This window comes from Hippichthys cyanospilos, chromosome 3 (assembly GCF_059441005.1).
Source record: "Hippichthys cyanospilos isolate Australia breed blue-spotted pipefish chromosome 3, RoL_Hcya_1.0, whole genome shotgun sequence".
NCBI classification, from domain to species: Eukaryota; Metazoa; Chordata; class Actinopteri; order Syngnathiformes; family Syngnathidae; genus Hippichthys; species Hippichthys cyanospilos.
This window is the reverse complement of record NC_142371.1, coordinates 25,586,950-25,602,647: the sequence shown is the minus strand read 5'-3', so window position 1 is coordinate 25,602,647 and position 15,698 is coordinate 25,586,950. Positions and strand designations below refer to the sequence as shown.

The following is a 15,698-nucleotide window of genomic DNA, read 5'->3' as shown; positions in this document are numbered from 1 at the left end:
CACCCACCCTTGTTTCTGACACAAGAATGGGGCCCAGTGTCTCTGTGGGACGATGCAAATGTTGTCCACTCAATGAAGCTTCAGAAACATTCTTTGGCTTGCCATGGACCAACGCACAATAGAAGAAAAGCACCATTGTCGTGGGGGCAAAATGGCCGACAGGTGTAACACCAGGGCTGACAAATTGACAAAAGCTAGACGCGTGTATAACTGCGCTTTGCTGATTTAAATTGGACTGTCTGTGACGGATAAATCATATTTTGTTAGTGTGTAAAGTTAATATCCCAAGAAGGGGGAAAAGTTACTTTCCCAACGTTCAGGAAAGGAGGCGTCACTGGGCGTCACCGATGGCACGTGACCAAACCGGAAGTAAACAAACATCTGCGGTGTGTAACTTTTCAAAACACTAACATCCCGCGGACCCTTAACTTTTTTTAAGCGCTTCAACGTGTCGCTTTAAGTAGTATCTTTGCGCTTCGTCCTCGAAAGCCGACACATAAGCAGACGCGTATGTTTTTTTTTTCTCTCGTCGTTTTGTATGAAAGCGAAAGTGTAAAATGAGAAGCGATTCACCTCTGTCGAGCGTCAACGTCGTGCTCGTCATGGCTTTTGGTAGTCTGGTAAGTCAGGATCACTAAAACGCCACTTATCCAGCTTTCGTTTCAACGGAGTCATCATTTTCTAGTCTATGCGGCAGCTAATGTCAAATGATGGTATGATACTCCAGACATATTATTTTCTACATTCCCAGGACTAACAATCATGATTGCAACTATGGTGTACTCAAACACGATATTGCAACGATATGTATGTTGTTTTATAAGTTTGCTTGCATGACTTTTATATTTAAACAGAATCAAGTGATCTCCATGTGTACCATTTTTGAGAATACATTTCAATGCGTGTCCTACCACGGACGCGGTATAGGAAATGAGTCATGTTTCCTTTTCTTTTAGGTGTTTGTTTTGCTGTTCATCTTTGTGAAAAGGCAGATTATGCGACTAGCCATGAAATCTCGACGGGGACCGCATGTTCCCATTGGTCACAATGCTCCAAAGGTAACAAGCTGTTTAGAGGTAGTACTAGGATTAGGGTATCTTGGTACTGCTGCTGTATCGCTGATTGTGTTTCTATTGAAGGAGCTTAGGCAAGAAATCGAAGCCAAACTGTGCCTAGTCCAGAAAATCCACTTTGAGCCTCGTTTGCTGTCTCCAGAGGATGAGCGGCTAAAGTCTGGTTTGTTCATCACACACGTGCTAAAGCTGGATTTGCACTGCATCCCCATCATTACAGTACAGTATTTATGACCTAAATATTAGGGATGGGATGAGACAAATATCTCACGAGATTGAGTCCACGAGGACCGGACCATGCAAGATTTTTGCAACATTTGTAATGTACTGTAAAATGTCTAAAATACATTTTCCAGTCTTCATTTTTGTCTTTTTGATAATCAGACAAAAGAACATTAACAAGCTAGTGTGCAAATGTAAACCTAGTCTAGCATTCACACGTAAACATAATAGACAAATGGTCTCTTTTGCCAATATTTCCCCATTCAACTGTGAAACTATCACCACACATGTGATTTCAAAGTAATGTGAATACGTATTCTGTATTTCTCCTTTAGAGCTGCAGCTGTTATTTTGGTATTCAGATAAAAGTGAAAGAATTATTCAGAAGACTAAAACACATTCACCCTTAATTATCAATGACCGATTTTTATATTTTTCAACAATATAAATTTCTTTTTTTTTACATAAACTGCCGGTTTCACCATAGATATTGGTCACTGAAACCAAGTGACGACCACAGAACACATTTGAGTCATCCTGATTTGTTCACAAGTGATCAGTAGGAACAGCGACTGTCAGGCTGCCAGCGTCAAAGTTAATAATTTAAGATGCCTTTGAATGGTAATCGGACTGCTCTCGCCAGAGCACTCAAGCACTGCTAGCTATTGGCTAACTGGTGCTTTTGTTTTATGCTTTATTTTGAAGTTGTCACCTCGTATGCTGACATTTTACTTTCATGCAGCGCACATTAACAGGAAAGTCAAGAGCCAAAAGAGAATAGATCCTCTTCTGTGCATGGACAAGAAATCCTGTGATGTTCTAATCTTACGAAAGCGCCTGCGTGTTTTCAGGTGGCTGTGAGTATCAATACAGGATGAGAGCACTAGATGCCATAAGAGACACAGGTAATAAAAATAAATTACACTTTATCCTACTGTAGTTTTTGGCTGGTGTTTGTTTTCCTATTAGGGAGTTTTTTTTTTTTTTTTTTTTTTAAACAAATGCATTCAGTTTTTCACATTTCCTTGATTGACCGTTGTCACATTTTTAAATATTTTTAATCTGGGGGGAGAATAACTGAATTTTCTGAAATTCTTTGTTTGACCATGAATTTTGCTCACCTTTTCAATAGCAGGATTTAGGTTAATTTCTTTAGACAGCAAAACCGCATCGAATAGAGCATTTCAAAAGGGATGAATAAACCCTGTCTCGGGGAAAAAAAAAAACAAAACTTGGCAGATTTCTATTTTTGAAGGATGACCAAATTTTTTTTTGTGTGTAGATTTCCCTTTTTGTGAGCTGGGCGGGTCCTCCAGCGCCGTAACGGGAAAACGATTCCGAACTTGGCTTCTGCATCTAAAAAATTCCCACTGCTTCTTCCGAGACGATCAAAAGGGTCTGATTGACACGGTGCTGGACGGCTACAATAAAGCGCGCCACGGGGATCAGGTCAGCCTTTTTGTTACTCACCTAATGTAATGCCATCACGATGATTGAACTGGTTTGAAATTCCAGCCAACTTTGATGGCGGAACTGACAGTCAGCTTGTGCCTTTCATGCTTTTTAGTTTCATCTGCACATTTTTAAATCGCAACATTTTCATACGCACGCCGCTTCATTTTATTATGACTTTTAATCTTCCATATTAAAAATGTGTGCAGGCTTTTGGTGAAACGGAACTCAGTCAGTACCAGGAGGCTCTAACTGAACTGGCCTGCGTGTGAGTAAACGGCGACGCTAATCCCGGCGTGGAATTTTAATTACGAGCCCGCTTTCTCCCTCTTGCGGTTTCAGTGTCAAGAGCCAGAGCAGAAGCAGTAGCAATAGCAGCACGGCGAGCCAGCGCCACCAGCTCGCCGCCAAAGACTTGACCGCCGCCGCCGAGCCCGTCAGCTCCTCCCCATCATCGCGGGCCCACCTCACGTCAGCGGCGCAGCAGCGCATCAAGAGGACCAGAAATTTGCTGGAGCTCAAGAATTTTAAGGACAAGTACAACACTCTCGACAGTACACTGTGAGATAAATTGAGGAAGGAAGTGGCGCCACCCAGAGGCTTTATTGTGTGCTCGCATCCGCCGTCCATCGTATAAGGCAGTGAAGAAGAAAGAAGTTTGGCCGCATTCTCACTTTTCTCAGAATGTTGGCTTTATTCTCAAATGAGAATTAGAACTCTCCCTTTAAAGTGGGGATTCTGAGAAGGAAGAATTCTCAGTGAATTTTGACTTTATCTCACTTTAAAGTTGAAAGATTTCTCACATTAAATGAACGTGACAGTTTCAACTTCAGTATGCTCAAGTCGGAATCTGGAAAAAAAATCTGAATTCTGGCTTTAAATTGAGAATCTTAGAAGTAATTCAGTATTCTTTAAAGTGAAAATTCAGAGATAAAGCCAGAATTCTCCCCTTAAAGTGAGAATTCAGATTTTATTCTGTCTTCAAAGTAACTTTAAAGTCAGGATCCTCACTTTTGACTAAAACTGTCTGACTTAAAGTGAGACTTCGTAAAGTCACACCTCATATACTAAAAAGTTATTCAGATTTTAAAGTGAGATTCTAAAATCTCACAAGTGAAAACAACAACAGAATTCTCATTTTAAAGTGAATTCTTACATGTGCAAATTACGATAATGCAGCCAGATTTCCCGCTTTCAAGAGGGAATTCAGATTTATTCTCACTTTAAAGTGATCATTTCAACTTTCTCAGGATTCCGAGTCAGAATTCTAATGTTGGATTTAGAATTCTGATTTAAAATTATGAGATCTGTTGAAATTCTCACTTTAGAGCTGTCACTATCTTCTCAAGTGAGAATCTGAGAATAGTCCGAATTTTGACGAAGTCAGAACTCTGAGAATAAAGAATTCTTACTTGAAAGTCAGAATTTTGGGAACAATAAACCTGGGTCTAATTCTCAGAATATCGTAAAAAAAAATCATATTAATGTGAGAATTAAAAATGGTATGTTAAATTGACTACTGAATGGACAACCTTAGACTGAATATGATTCAGTGAACTGGTTTGGTCTGTCGCATGTCCGAAAACGGGCAAAAATAATGATTATTGGAAATTCTTATGCGTTTTAATCAGTCAGCTTTCATAGAGGAATAAAGAAATCGAGTGGCCCTTATATATATATTGACATATACCTCTCACTCAAAGCTTTGCATATTCCTGCAAGCATCAGGTCTGTTATGTATTCATGGAGTTGACTTGACCAAAATAGAAGCCAAGATGACAATCAGTATTTATTGCACAAATAAAAAAAAAGGCCTACAGCATATTAATGATAGCATGAAAGCTGAAACTAGTATTACTTCATATTTTGTGACATGTGCACTTATTTGCATTTCTGCATTTGGAGCCTTAAAACGATGATTTACAGAAGCCATACTTATGATTTTGTTATTAATGATTTTGGTGCAATGAATGATATTTGATTCCAGTGCAATTATTAATTTTGAATGTAACCCATTTTGCATATGTTACCGGGTTTGATCCCAGAAAGCTCATGGAACGAATGATGCGATCTTGATTTAATTTGTCGAATAAAATTGTGACTTTAGTGGACCTTTGTTGATTTTTGTTCTTTTAAACCATCTGTTCTTGCTCTTCGTGTGCAGATATTCTTCCAAAAACTGACAAAATGTTTTTAATTAGTGTTTAATATTATAAATAAATACAAAGTAGACAAACGTTCACTGAAATGCTTTGAAGTGGAAAAAAATGACACTTATTTGATGCTGTTATTAGCTTTTAAGTGCTTACCTTCAAAATGGTTATTCATTTCTAGTCGAGCTTCATCCTAACTAGACACTTTAGTGATTGTAGACACATATGATACAAATAATATTACATTACTGTTAAAAACAGCCTTGTCTACTTAAAAGCCTGCTGCACTTTGCACACACATATTACAGAACATATTAAACGTTTGAAACTTTGCACACACATATTACAGAACATATTAAATGTTTGAAAGTACTGTACAGGACACTGAGTGCAATGCATCCTCCAAGAGGGCAAATGGTAGTGAAAGCTCAGCTCGGATATTTCCACAGGAACGCAAAGTGGGCAATTTGAGCTGCTGTTTGGTTTCAGTCCAAATAAAAGGAAAAAAAAAACGCTTTGGTGCTTCTTGTGAGACTTTTAAGACTTAATCTCGATGACCTTGATGAACGGGAGCGGCTTGTTAGAGGAGGTGGACAGCTTGATCGGTTTGCTGTCGAGGAAGAACATGACAAAAATACATCTTTAAAAATGCAATAGTGGATGTAAAATTCCGCCTTTAAAAAAATGATAACACTCTCATCTTGTCTAATGAATGTTTTTACAGCCAAACTTGGGGGGAAAGTCACCAGCAAGTTTACTTAAAAAAACCTCAATGGCTCATTAGAAAAATAACCCCCAATCCCTCTATGTGATTAATCATGATTAATCATGGTGTAATACAATTATTTTGTTACAAATTTTGATGATTTGACACAATTAATCAAATTTAAGCTGATTCTCAGGAATATTAACATTTAAAAAGTCAAGCAGTTGCTTTGATGGCAAGTAAAATCAAGCACTTTGTCATCCTACCACCAGGGGGCAATGTTTCCCACACGTTTGCATGATAAAAGCGTCTGCTTCTCTCACCCCAATTCATTATTTACTAGTGTGAAATGGCGTTGAGTTTATCACCTGATTCGTAATATGTACCGTGCTAGCTGTCAATTGAGACCCATTTTGATCTTTTTTGTGTTTTCTGCACAACAGTGACTTTTAAACGAGACGTTTTTATGTATTCTGAAACATCTCAACAATCCTCTTCGATAAAACATGAACAAAAACAGTGAAAATGTATTTTTGGTAGCAAAACAAACGGTTTGCGTGTGTATATACCTACATTACAACAGTCATTGATTGGCATAATATTAAGAGGAGCGCTGGCCACGAGTGTCATAATCATTCATTTAAAAAAAATAGCGTAGTGGTAGTATGTTACTTAAAAAAAAAAAACTATTTTTTTATTTTATTTTACATGAAGAAAATTCTCATCCATGCCACTGAAAAGAGTCATGTACTTTTTCACATGTTTGGCTAAAGGAAGATCTAAAAATGGGTAGTAAAAGTAATCGCTAACCATTCATTAAAGCAATCAATATCAATTACTTGAGTAATTCATTACTTTAGGTAATATATTTACTTTAGGTTATATTTACTTTTCTTTAGGAAAAGTAAATATAAGTAAGTAAATTTCATTTTTGATTATGAAAAAAAAATCTATTTATGGTACATTTTGTACCTAAGGGAATTACTTTTATACTTATGTATCAAGTAATCCATTACTTTAGTACTCCATTACCGAAGTGTTTTATTTCACTAGCTATTTTTGGGCCATTGTTTCACCAAACACTTGAACAAAAGATTGAAGTACCTGGTAGTGAATGTGTGGACTTAAAAATGTTCAAATACATTTTTGGGATGGCATGGGTTACTTGAGTCAACGGCCTTTATTTGAGTTAAGTCATTCAATGCCAGTGACGTCTTTTCACGTTTTTTTTAAGAGTCTGGACATTCAATCCTAAATACTTAAGTATCAATTAAATACTAAAAACTATCTGAAAATAAATGTCCTTAATGTACACAAGTATTCATTTAATATTTATTTAATGTCCGGACTCCTGAAAAAAAAAACATGAAAATACATCCCTGGCTTTGAATGAGTTAAAATAAGCTTGGTTTGACAAAACGACAGTTACCTGTATACAATCTGCGGGTTCTGCTCCGACGATAGGTAAGAACTGCTCTTCTGTCCTCCCAGGTAGTAGTCCATCTGGTCGCGCATCTCTCGGTTCTGCACGCAGACCAGGTCAGATCACATGATAAGATAAGCGAGCTTCCTCAGAGCAGACAATGACTCCATTTTGTTCTCATAACGCCTCCCTTGGCAGAACTTGGACTTTGTTTTATCTCTTCCCATTTATCACCTCTCTGCTTTGAATCCAGCAGAATAAACATTAAAGCTATTTTTTTTTATTGTGTGTCTGTTCGGCAGAAGAAGAAAGGCATTCTTACCTCGGCTTCCAGGAAAGCCACTTTCTCCTCCAGCTCTTTAATGACGCGATCCCGCTCCTGGATCACCATGCGAGAGTTTTGAAGCTGAAAGCAAGCAAACAAGCGGATCAAACACCGGCGCAAATACGAAGACGCCTTCCCCGAGCGTTGCGTTGGGTCCCACCTGTTCGATCATGTGCCTGACTTTCCTCTGCTGGCTTTTTAGCATGTCGTCCAAGTGGTGGATCTTCTCCTTGAGAATCGCAACCTCCTTCTCCAACTGCTCTGCCCTGAAAAGCCCAGAGAAGAACTTCAGAAAAAAATACCCAAATGCATCCTGAAAAAAAAGATGCCAATCCGTATTTGATCACAATTACACCCCACATGGCAAAAACAAATCCTTTTCCCTGGGGTCAAAGTGCTAACCTCTCCTCCCCCTTGGGTCCCTCCTCTCTGAAGCGTCGTAGCTTGAGAAGTTCCTCCTCCCGCTCACGTATGGTCTCCCTCAAGGTGGCGCTCTCCTTCTCCATGCCCCCCAGTAACCTCTGGAGCTCATCGATGCGTTGGTCCTTCTTCTCGACGTCTTCCTTTGTGCTCTTCAGCTTGTCGTCCTGGTCGCTCAGACGCTCCCTCAGCATGTTACCTTCAGCCTGAAACATGTAGCCAGAGATTTTAGCAGCAAATCTAATTTGACGTTTTTATCGCTGTGACAGGAACAATGAATGGGTTTTTCTTTTCAAATTGAGAGCATATTAATTGGAACATTCATTGTTAGTGTTGTGGAGTTGCTGAATACGATACGTCACTACACAAGTATTTTCAAAGTCTTTAATTTGTATTCTTTATGTTTTCTTCATTTTGACATTTGCTTTTTAATACTTTCGCTAAATTATTTTTGTAATTTTAGAGGTTTTTTTTGGGTTTGCATAATACTGCTTTTTCAGATTTGTTTGTGTTAGTAATTTTATTTTGTAGATTTTTTATGTAAAATTTAGACTTTTACTTTATAATATTTGATATCAAGTTTTTTTTATTATTTTATATCAAGTTTCAATTGTTTTTACATTGACCGTGTTTTTTTACAACTAAATAAGTAATTTTTCTTTTGTGCACTTTTGTTTGCATGTATTTTAATGGTATTATTTATATTGTTTGCTACATTTTATCATTTGCTGTTTAATACTGTCAGTAAATTATTTTTGTATTTTTATCATTTGCTTTTTGTAATTCAATATATATTAAATTTTTTTATCAACGTTTTTGGTTTTTGTATGTTTTTTTTTTTTTTACATTTACTCTATTTTATTTTTCATGTTTTAAGTCTTTTTTCATCTTTGTTTTCAACAACTATTTTCAGCTCTGTTATAAGTTTTTTTTTTAAATACAAAAATGCTTTGAGATGGTTGGGGTACTTGGCTATTTATTTTGTTTGCTACATTTTATCATTTGCTGTTTAAAAGTGTCAGTAAATTATTTTTGTATTTTTATCATGTTTTTTGTAATTCAATATATATTATTTTTTTTAATCAACGTTTTTGGTTTTTGTATGTTTTTTTACATTTACTCTATTTTATTTTTCATGTTTTAAGTTTTTTTTCATCTTTGTTTTTAACAACTATTTTCAGCTCTGTTTTAAGTTTTTTTTTAATACAAAAATGCTTTGAGATGATTGGGGGTACTTGGCTTTTTATATTGTTTGCTACATTTTATCATTTGCTGTTTAATACTGTCAGTAAATTATTTTTGTATTTTTATCATTTGTTTTTTGTAATTCAATATATTAATTTTTTTATCAACGTTTTTGGTTTTTGTATGTTTTTTTTACATTTACTCTATTTTATTTTTCATGTTTTTAGTTGTTTTTCATCTTTGTTTTTAACAACTATTTTCAGCTCTGTTTTAAGTCTTTTTTTTTTCTTTAAATACAAAAATGCTTTGAGATGGTTGTGCCTACTTTGCAATATGATTGAGAAAAGGTTTGCCAAGCAGTGCGCTAGATGGTTGGTACAGTATGTGAAAGTATGAAGTCACCTGCAGTCTGTCTTTCTCCTCCTGGTGCTTTTTTTCAGCATCTTGCAGCTGAGCATACAGACGCTTGCTAACTTCTCTCAGCTTGGCGCTGTCCACCTCATCATCCGCCTCCTGATAGACAGACAGACAAGATGAATACTCGAGCGATGATGTCATGTGAAATCCCGTCCAAGGCAGCCAGCGCACTGGCTTTGGTTCTGGGGAAACCGGGCGTGTTGTTATTGTTGTGCGTCATTACAACGCAACCTGTTTTGCTCCTATTTCTGCAACCGTTTGCTGTGACTCACTCCAATTGGATAATGAATGCAAAAATAATGAGACTGATTAAGTGATGAAAACAGAAACCATTAGAATGGGACAAAGCATTTGTGGAATGCCGGGAGGGCCTCAAAACTGACTCAAGGAGGAACCGTGTGTGCTGAGGTGCTCTGGGTCTATTTGCTCTCAGTTTAATCCATTTTAATCCTATCTCATATTTAATTACACGCCACACCTCATTACCTCACCCTGCCTCCAGGTGTCATTTTTGGAGATACTTTTACCAACATTGTCTAGTACAAAACAAAACAAACTCACCTGCTGAACACTTTTGGTTTCGCCTTTCTGGCTCGAAGAGGTCATTTTCTTGAATGGAGATGAGACTTTCCAACCGTTGGTGTGAATCTGGACACGGATTCAAAATACGAATGACAAACTGAAACAAATATAGACTAGGGATGCACTGAAATGATTATGTTTGGCCAAACACAAAACGCAGAATTAAAAAAAAATTAAAATGTCTGACAGAAGTCTGAAAATGAAATAAAAGTGCATTTTATGGCTCTGAGAATTACTCTTGTTTTAACACCCGTTTAAATGGGACTCACTACACTTATTCCAGTTTGTTTGTTGGTAAATGTTCTAATAGTTATATATGATCAAGGCTTAGAAGGCTTAGAAAGGAAGAGAGTAACCTAGTGGTTCGATAAGGCATTGTAAATATAAGTGACCCGATGTAGTAATTATTATAATTTAGTGAAATAAAAAAGTAATTTCAACTCCCGTCATTCTTCTTGATAGAAAGCCCACATTTTTAGACATTTTTAGAAACATCGGTTTAATGCATGATAGTTTAAAATGTCTGACGGCATTTGAATGCACCAATAGCACCATGCTGTTGGCGCTAACACCAGAGATTTGTGTCATATCATACAATGAAATTGCAATGGACTTTTTTAAGCTTTCATATACAGCGATTGCGTGTATTTTTGTTTTTTGTTTTTTTAAAAGTGGTGTGTTGATGTTGGTATCTCTGTGATGTGAGGTGAATCAAAAGGGAATCCTAAGGACTCAAGCTAGCCACTTTGCTACCACAGCTATGATGCTAATTTCAAAATAGCCTGAGCTATTGCATTGTCATCAACGTATTATTTGATTTGTTTATTTTGAAGTTTGCCTTCACAACACTTTTTTTTGTCCCAATCCCAGTTTAATTCAGACAGATGCCTGCTTGCAGCCGCTTTTTGTGTCATCACAACATCCTTTTTGAGACGTATTATTTCGGTTTTGCTTGATAACCAAAACCACATTTAAAAAAAATGTATTTCTTTTTTACATTTTTGGCAGCCGACAAAAAAACAGTGCATTTATAAAGTAGAACTTTCTTTACTCTAGTTTCTCGATATGAATTACATTAAATGTAAAATACTAACCAGTAAGCAAAGTAGCACCATTGGCTGTGCTAGTGTTGCCTACCTTATTTTTTGACGCCATCTGCTCCCTCAGTGTCTTCAGGCAGTATCGCACCTGTGAGAAATGCAAACACATTGCATGAAACTTTCTTTCTATTTATTTTGGAGCGTAAACAAAGAAAGCGGCGTGACATAATATTCAAAATAGGAAATGCCAGCGGGCCTGTGACTGATAATCTTGATGAGCGACCGATCAGGAGCCTAACCTCTTGGATCTGGGAAACTTCATCTGACAGCATTTTCAGACTTTGGTTCTGTTTATGATTTTCTTCTCTGCGGGCCTCCAGATATACCTGCAACAAACAAAGCTTCCATCATTCTGAGAATATCATCAATTATTACTGCTGTTAAGCTAGCAGCCACATTGCTAACTTGGTTAGTCAGATCTTGATTGATTTATTATTTCTTAAAGTAGCTGGTAGATTGGTTCAATTCTAAGGTGGTCTATTTTTCACTGGGTTCATTTTCATATTGATTTAGTAGTTCTTAAAATGGTTGGTTGATTGGTTCAATTCTTAGGTGCTCTGTTTATCAAAGGGCTGATATTTCATTGATGCAGATCTATAACTCTTAATCGACAATCAGTTTTAAACTGATTAATCGTTTTGAGGCCTATTTGAATCTAAAATCTTTGTATTTTAGCTTCTCAATAGTAATTATTCATTAAAATCCTTTGAATTTCTGCCTCACGCTAGTAAATATTCTCTTTTCTGTCCTCCATGGAAACAGACTTGTGTTAATAAATAAACCCAAATGTAAACAAAAAAGCAAAAGCCGATTACAAAAGAAAAACAGCCGCAAATTAAAAATCGCAAACAAAAAGTAAAAACCCTTTGCGATTTTCTTTTGTTTTTTTTGTTTATTATTTTTGATTTGCCTCTTTGTTTTTCTGCTTGCTTAGGTATTTGTTTTTGTGACTTGCACTTCAGGGCCAGCGTACCTTGGCGCAATGTCAACAGCATCTTCCAGTAAATGGTTGCTTCAATTTGGCCGCAAATTGTGCTTCCTTCATGTCACACTCACCTTTATTACCTCCACCTGCTCCTGTGTAGATTTGACCGGCTCAGGCGGCAGAAGCGTCCTCTCGTTGGGGGGTTGCACCAATGCAAACGCACGTCCGACAGGCTGGAGCAAAGATAAGGGAGCATTAAGAACACGGATGGGTGTGATAGCAAATATTCGCAGATGTGAATGAATTAAACCCAGATGAGATCACCCGGGAAACGTTGCAGCGTGTTTGGGATCGATATTGCAAAACAACACTTGGAGCAAACGTCACTAAATTATTAAATGGGGTTGAGTCATGAGCAAGGCACTTTTTTTTTCATGTTCCCAATGGAAACACCACGAGGTAGGGAGGGATAGAAGCACACTGGAAGAGGTGGGAAGAGGTTATGCAACAATCTGGTGCAACTTTGGCACTTGTCTTGGTCGAACATCGACTTTCTCAAGAAGTACTGACGACTAAACATATGGGAAACTCCCTTGATGAGAAGCAGATGTTTCTCTTTTTACTCACGCACGCAAACACCTGACCAGCTTGAAAATGTGCAAGTTTCCTCATTTCCAATACAGAAACCAAACATTTGTCATCCACGCAGGAACTGACTGAACCACAATTTAAAAGTTATATAATCCCACATGATCTGGTCAAATTTGACAAGTATCTTGACGTTAAACATTATATTTAAACTGAATAGCATTTGATCTAAATATGTAATTTAATTTTAGGATATTATAGGTTTTAGGCTGTACTTGGAAAATGAACAATGAGGATAATATACTAGTAGATATAGAATAAAGCATGCCCAAAATAATTATTAAAAGCAAAAATGCAAAAAAAGACTAAAAAAAAAATTAAAACAAAAAATAAATTAAAATTAATTAGAAAAAACACAAAACATACAAAAATTTAAAAAAATTCAGTCAATGTAAAAACATGGAATCTAAAAAAAATAGTCTCAAATTAAAAAAAATATTTAAAGAAGATACTACATAAATATTACAACAAATGACAATAATACAAAACGTATTTAAGGAAAGAATTAAAAAATAAAAATTAAGATGAAGAAAAAAACAATATATAGTACAATTCAAATAAATGGAAAAAAAAATTGAAATTAAATTAGTAAAAAAAAAAAACTCTCAAACATACAATAAAAAATTACAATAAAAACTTGCAAAACGGGTTTGATAAAGTATTAAATCTAATTTAAAATCAATCAAAAAATAAATAAATGTCAAAAAATGCAAACAAAAAAACATGATGATAATACAAAGTGAAAGTATTAAAACGCTAAAAAGTGAACATTTAAAATGTACAAAATATACATCATTCAAATAATGAAAAATAAGTTCAGAAATATGAAAATGGATACATGTTTTCTGAAAAATTAAACATGAAAAAACCAAAATTTTACATTTATCATGCTGTCAGTGTGTTGAATTTGAACACAATCTAAAGAGATCATCCTGAGAAAAATGGAAAAACTACTCCCAAACATACATATGAAAACACACCGTTTCCTGCCTGGTGTAAGAGCGTGTATAGAAATCCATTTTGCAATATCATCTACCCAACCTTCATCCTCAGTGACGTGAGGAGACATCTTACCTTATCTCTTTGCTGCTGCCCTGGACTGCGAGTGGCTTGGTTGTGGTCGTGCAGCGTCAGTCTCAATCGCCTGCACCCCTCCTGAAAAAACAGCAGGAGAACCCACAAAGAAACCGTTATATGATGGAGAGTCCTATTGGCCACTATTTCCAAAAAGAAGAGGAGAAACTGAGTCACTAAATGTACAACTCGAGGGAAGGAGGGGTTGGTGAGGAAAAAGAGGCGGGGGGGGGGAACAAACGTCAGAATGGGAAGTAAAAGTATCGACGGCTGCACACAGACACACTGTTTGCTTTAAATTGAGCGCGATGGACGTCATAGGAGTGAAGGCGGGTGTTCTGGGAACGTGGACAGAAAGATTCCATGTCAAATGCGGGGAATGGTTTCCGTGGCAACCAAGCCTCACAGTAACCATAAAAGTGGGTTTACACTATAATGCATTTTTCTTTCATTTCTCTGGAGGACGCTCATATGAGCAGGAAAAGCCTCTGCCAGGAAGCGACAGGGCGTGTGTGTGTCCCATTGCAGGGAACCCCCCCTAATTGTTGCCCCACTTGAATGTGTGTGTGATTGTGTGTGGCGGATGTGAGGGAGGAGGTCAGCGACATTACATAACACATTCCAAACAACAAATCTTCTGGTGTCTTGACTCCAAGCCAAATAGGAGACACAAAACATGCAGGGACAAAAAAAATGCCTGCAATGTTAGTCCTGTAAACACATACTCAATATCAGTTGCATAAGTACATTTATATCAAATCAACGAGTGATGAATTAAAAAAGAAGTTAATGTGTGATGAAACGGGATTTGGTTGGGGGGTGCGGCATTGGATGTGTGTTATAGGTGATGATTGCCGTGAATGTAGGTGTGTGTGACTTGGTCTGGCGGTTCCCACCATTCGCTATTTGGCGTCTTTGTCTGGATGTGCGTCCAACTATTGTATGTTAGCGTACGTGCTGTCAAACCCATTGTTAGACCAGCTGATGGAATATTCTTAATTGTGGGTTTTTACAGTTCCAGCTTAGAGGAGCTCAAGTCAAGCTATGCGTGACTATGAAAAAAAAAAGTACACAAAATGAATCTCTATATCCTACTGAGACCAAGCTCATTCATATGTCCACTGTTGTATTCATTTTTGTCTCCAGGCAAGGATGTCCTCTCCTCAGCACACTAAGACTTGATGGGGTAGCGTCAATGAGTCAAAAGATATAGACTAAAAACAAATGTCCACTACAGTGGACACATATAAATAGACTGGGTTTCAGGAAATACTTTAGCTTCTACCACCATGGTAACATTACTTCACCTAATTTTGTGGTGATTAGCAGTGTTTCGCAAACGTTTACTGACAAAGGACAAAAATTCCCCAAACAATAGACCGACTTCTCTACTGCAATGACTTCCTCCCACATTCCAAAAACACGCATGCTAGTTTGTTTTTAGACGCTTTACTGTTCATAGGATGACAAATGTGAGTGTACTTGTTTGACTCTACAGTATATGCTGTGTGCTATTGAACATTGATGAAGTGCTTTCTTTGTGTTCATATTCTTTCACAAGGTTGTTAATAATGATAAGCAAAAAAGCAAACAGCTCATGATAAGAGGAATTATCAGGAATTATTATGTTTGGAAAACAGCTTTGCTATGCCTTGCTACATTATTGTCATTGTTGCTGTTGTCAGCTATCGAAGTTGGGTGCTTTGTATTTATGCGGTAGGCTAAACTTGAACTCAAAAAGAATGCATACAACCCTACATCTGGTGCTATTTATAATTTATCAATCCTTCTGCCTCTCAACTTGCCCTCTGCTTATCACGCTATGCCAAACACATGACAGCCAATCAATGTCCACTTCAGGGTGTGATTGACCTTTGTTTTCCAACCGCCAACAATTCAAGCATAAGAAGCCCGATGCATTACAAGCATGCAGAAATGATAAAGTTTTAGGTTAAACATTAGATCAACACAATTTAAAAAAAAAAAAAATCAC

The 15,698-nt window shown here is 36.9% G+C and overlaps 2 protein-coding genes across 3 annotated transcripts in view; one reads left to right on the top strand and one right to left on the bottom strand.

The window, feature by feature from the left end:
• Window positions 1-360: 360 nt before the first annotated feature.
• Window positions 361-4,858, top strand: LOC148426505 (lipid transport auxiliary protein 1-like). 2 transcript variants are annotated; one of them, XM_088410397.1, is made up of 7 exons: window positions 361-620; window positions 957-1,058; window positions 1,140-1,236; window positions 2,147-2,200; window positions 2,578-2,744; window positions 2,957-3,015; window positions 3,090-4,858. In XM_088410397.1, exons 1-7 carry the CDS (start codon window positions 558-560, stop codon window positions 3,310-3,312), a joined length of 765 nt encoding a protein of 254 aa, XP_088266523.1. In that variant the 5' UTR covers window positions 361-557; the 3' UTR covers window positions 3,313-4,858. The 2 variants fall into 2 exon arrangements, with proteins under 2 accessions (XP_088266523.1, XP_088266524.1); XM_088410398.1 differs by lacking the exon at window positions 361-620 and adding an exon at window positions 659-713.
• Window positions 4,859-4,935: 77 nt separating this feature from the next.
• LOC148426504 (tuftelin-like) overlaps window positions 4,936-15,698 on the bottom strand; it is a 15,489-nt gene continuing 4,726 nt past the window's right edge. Inside the window, exons 3-13 of the mRNA XM_088410396.1 lie at window positions 13,706-13,786; window positions 12,115-12,216; window positions 11,298-11,384; window positions 11,096-11,146; window positions 9,938-10,024; window positions 9,362-9,472; window positions 7,757-7,980; window positions 7,515-7,620; window positions 7,352-7,435; window positions 7,036-7,130; window positions 4,936-5,510 (exon numbers count right to left, since the gene is read on the bottom strand). Coding sequence (XP_088266522.1) covers window positions 5,438-5,510; window positions 7,036-7,130; window positions 7,352-7,435; window positions 7,515-7,620; window positions 7,757-7,980; window positions 9,362-9,472; window positions 9,938-10,024; window positions 11,096-11,146; window positions 11,298-11,384; window positions 12,115-12,216; window positions 13,706-13,786 — 1,101 coding nt within the window. The 3' untranslated portion in view covers window positions 4,936-5,437. The remainder of the gene's footprint in view (window positions 5,511-7,035; window positions 7,131-7,351; window positions 7,436-7,514; window positions 7,621-7,756; window positions 7,981-9,361; window positions 9,473-9,937; window positions 10,025-11,095; window positions 11,147-11,297; window positions 11,385-12,114; window positions 12,217-13,705; window positions 13,787-15,698) is intronic.

Excerpts from the sequence above, each read along its gene's own strand:
- LOC148426505 (XM_088410397.1), top strand. The coding sequence starts at position 558 with ATGAGAAGCGATTCACCTCTGTCGAGCGTCAACGTCGTGCTCGTCATG. Across the intron at positions 621-956 it reads TCATGGCTTTTGGTAGTCTG|GTGTTTGTTTTGCTGTTCAT; the intron begins GTAAGTCAGGAT and ends CTTTTCTTTTAG. Across the intron at positions 1,237-2,146 it reads GGATGAGCGGCTAAAGTCTG|GTGGCTGTGAGTATCAATAC; the intron begins GTTTGTTCATCA and ends GCGTGTTTTCAG.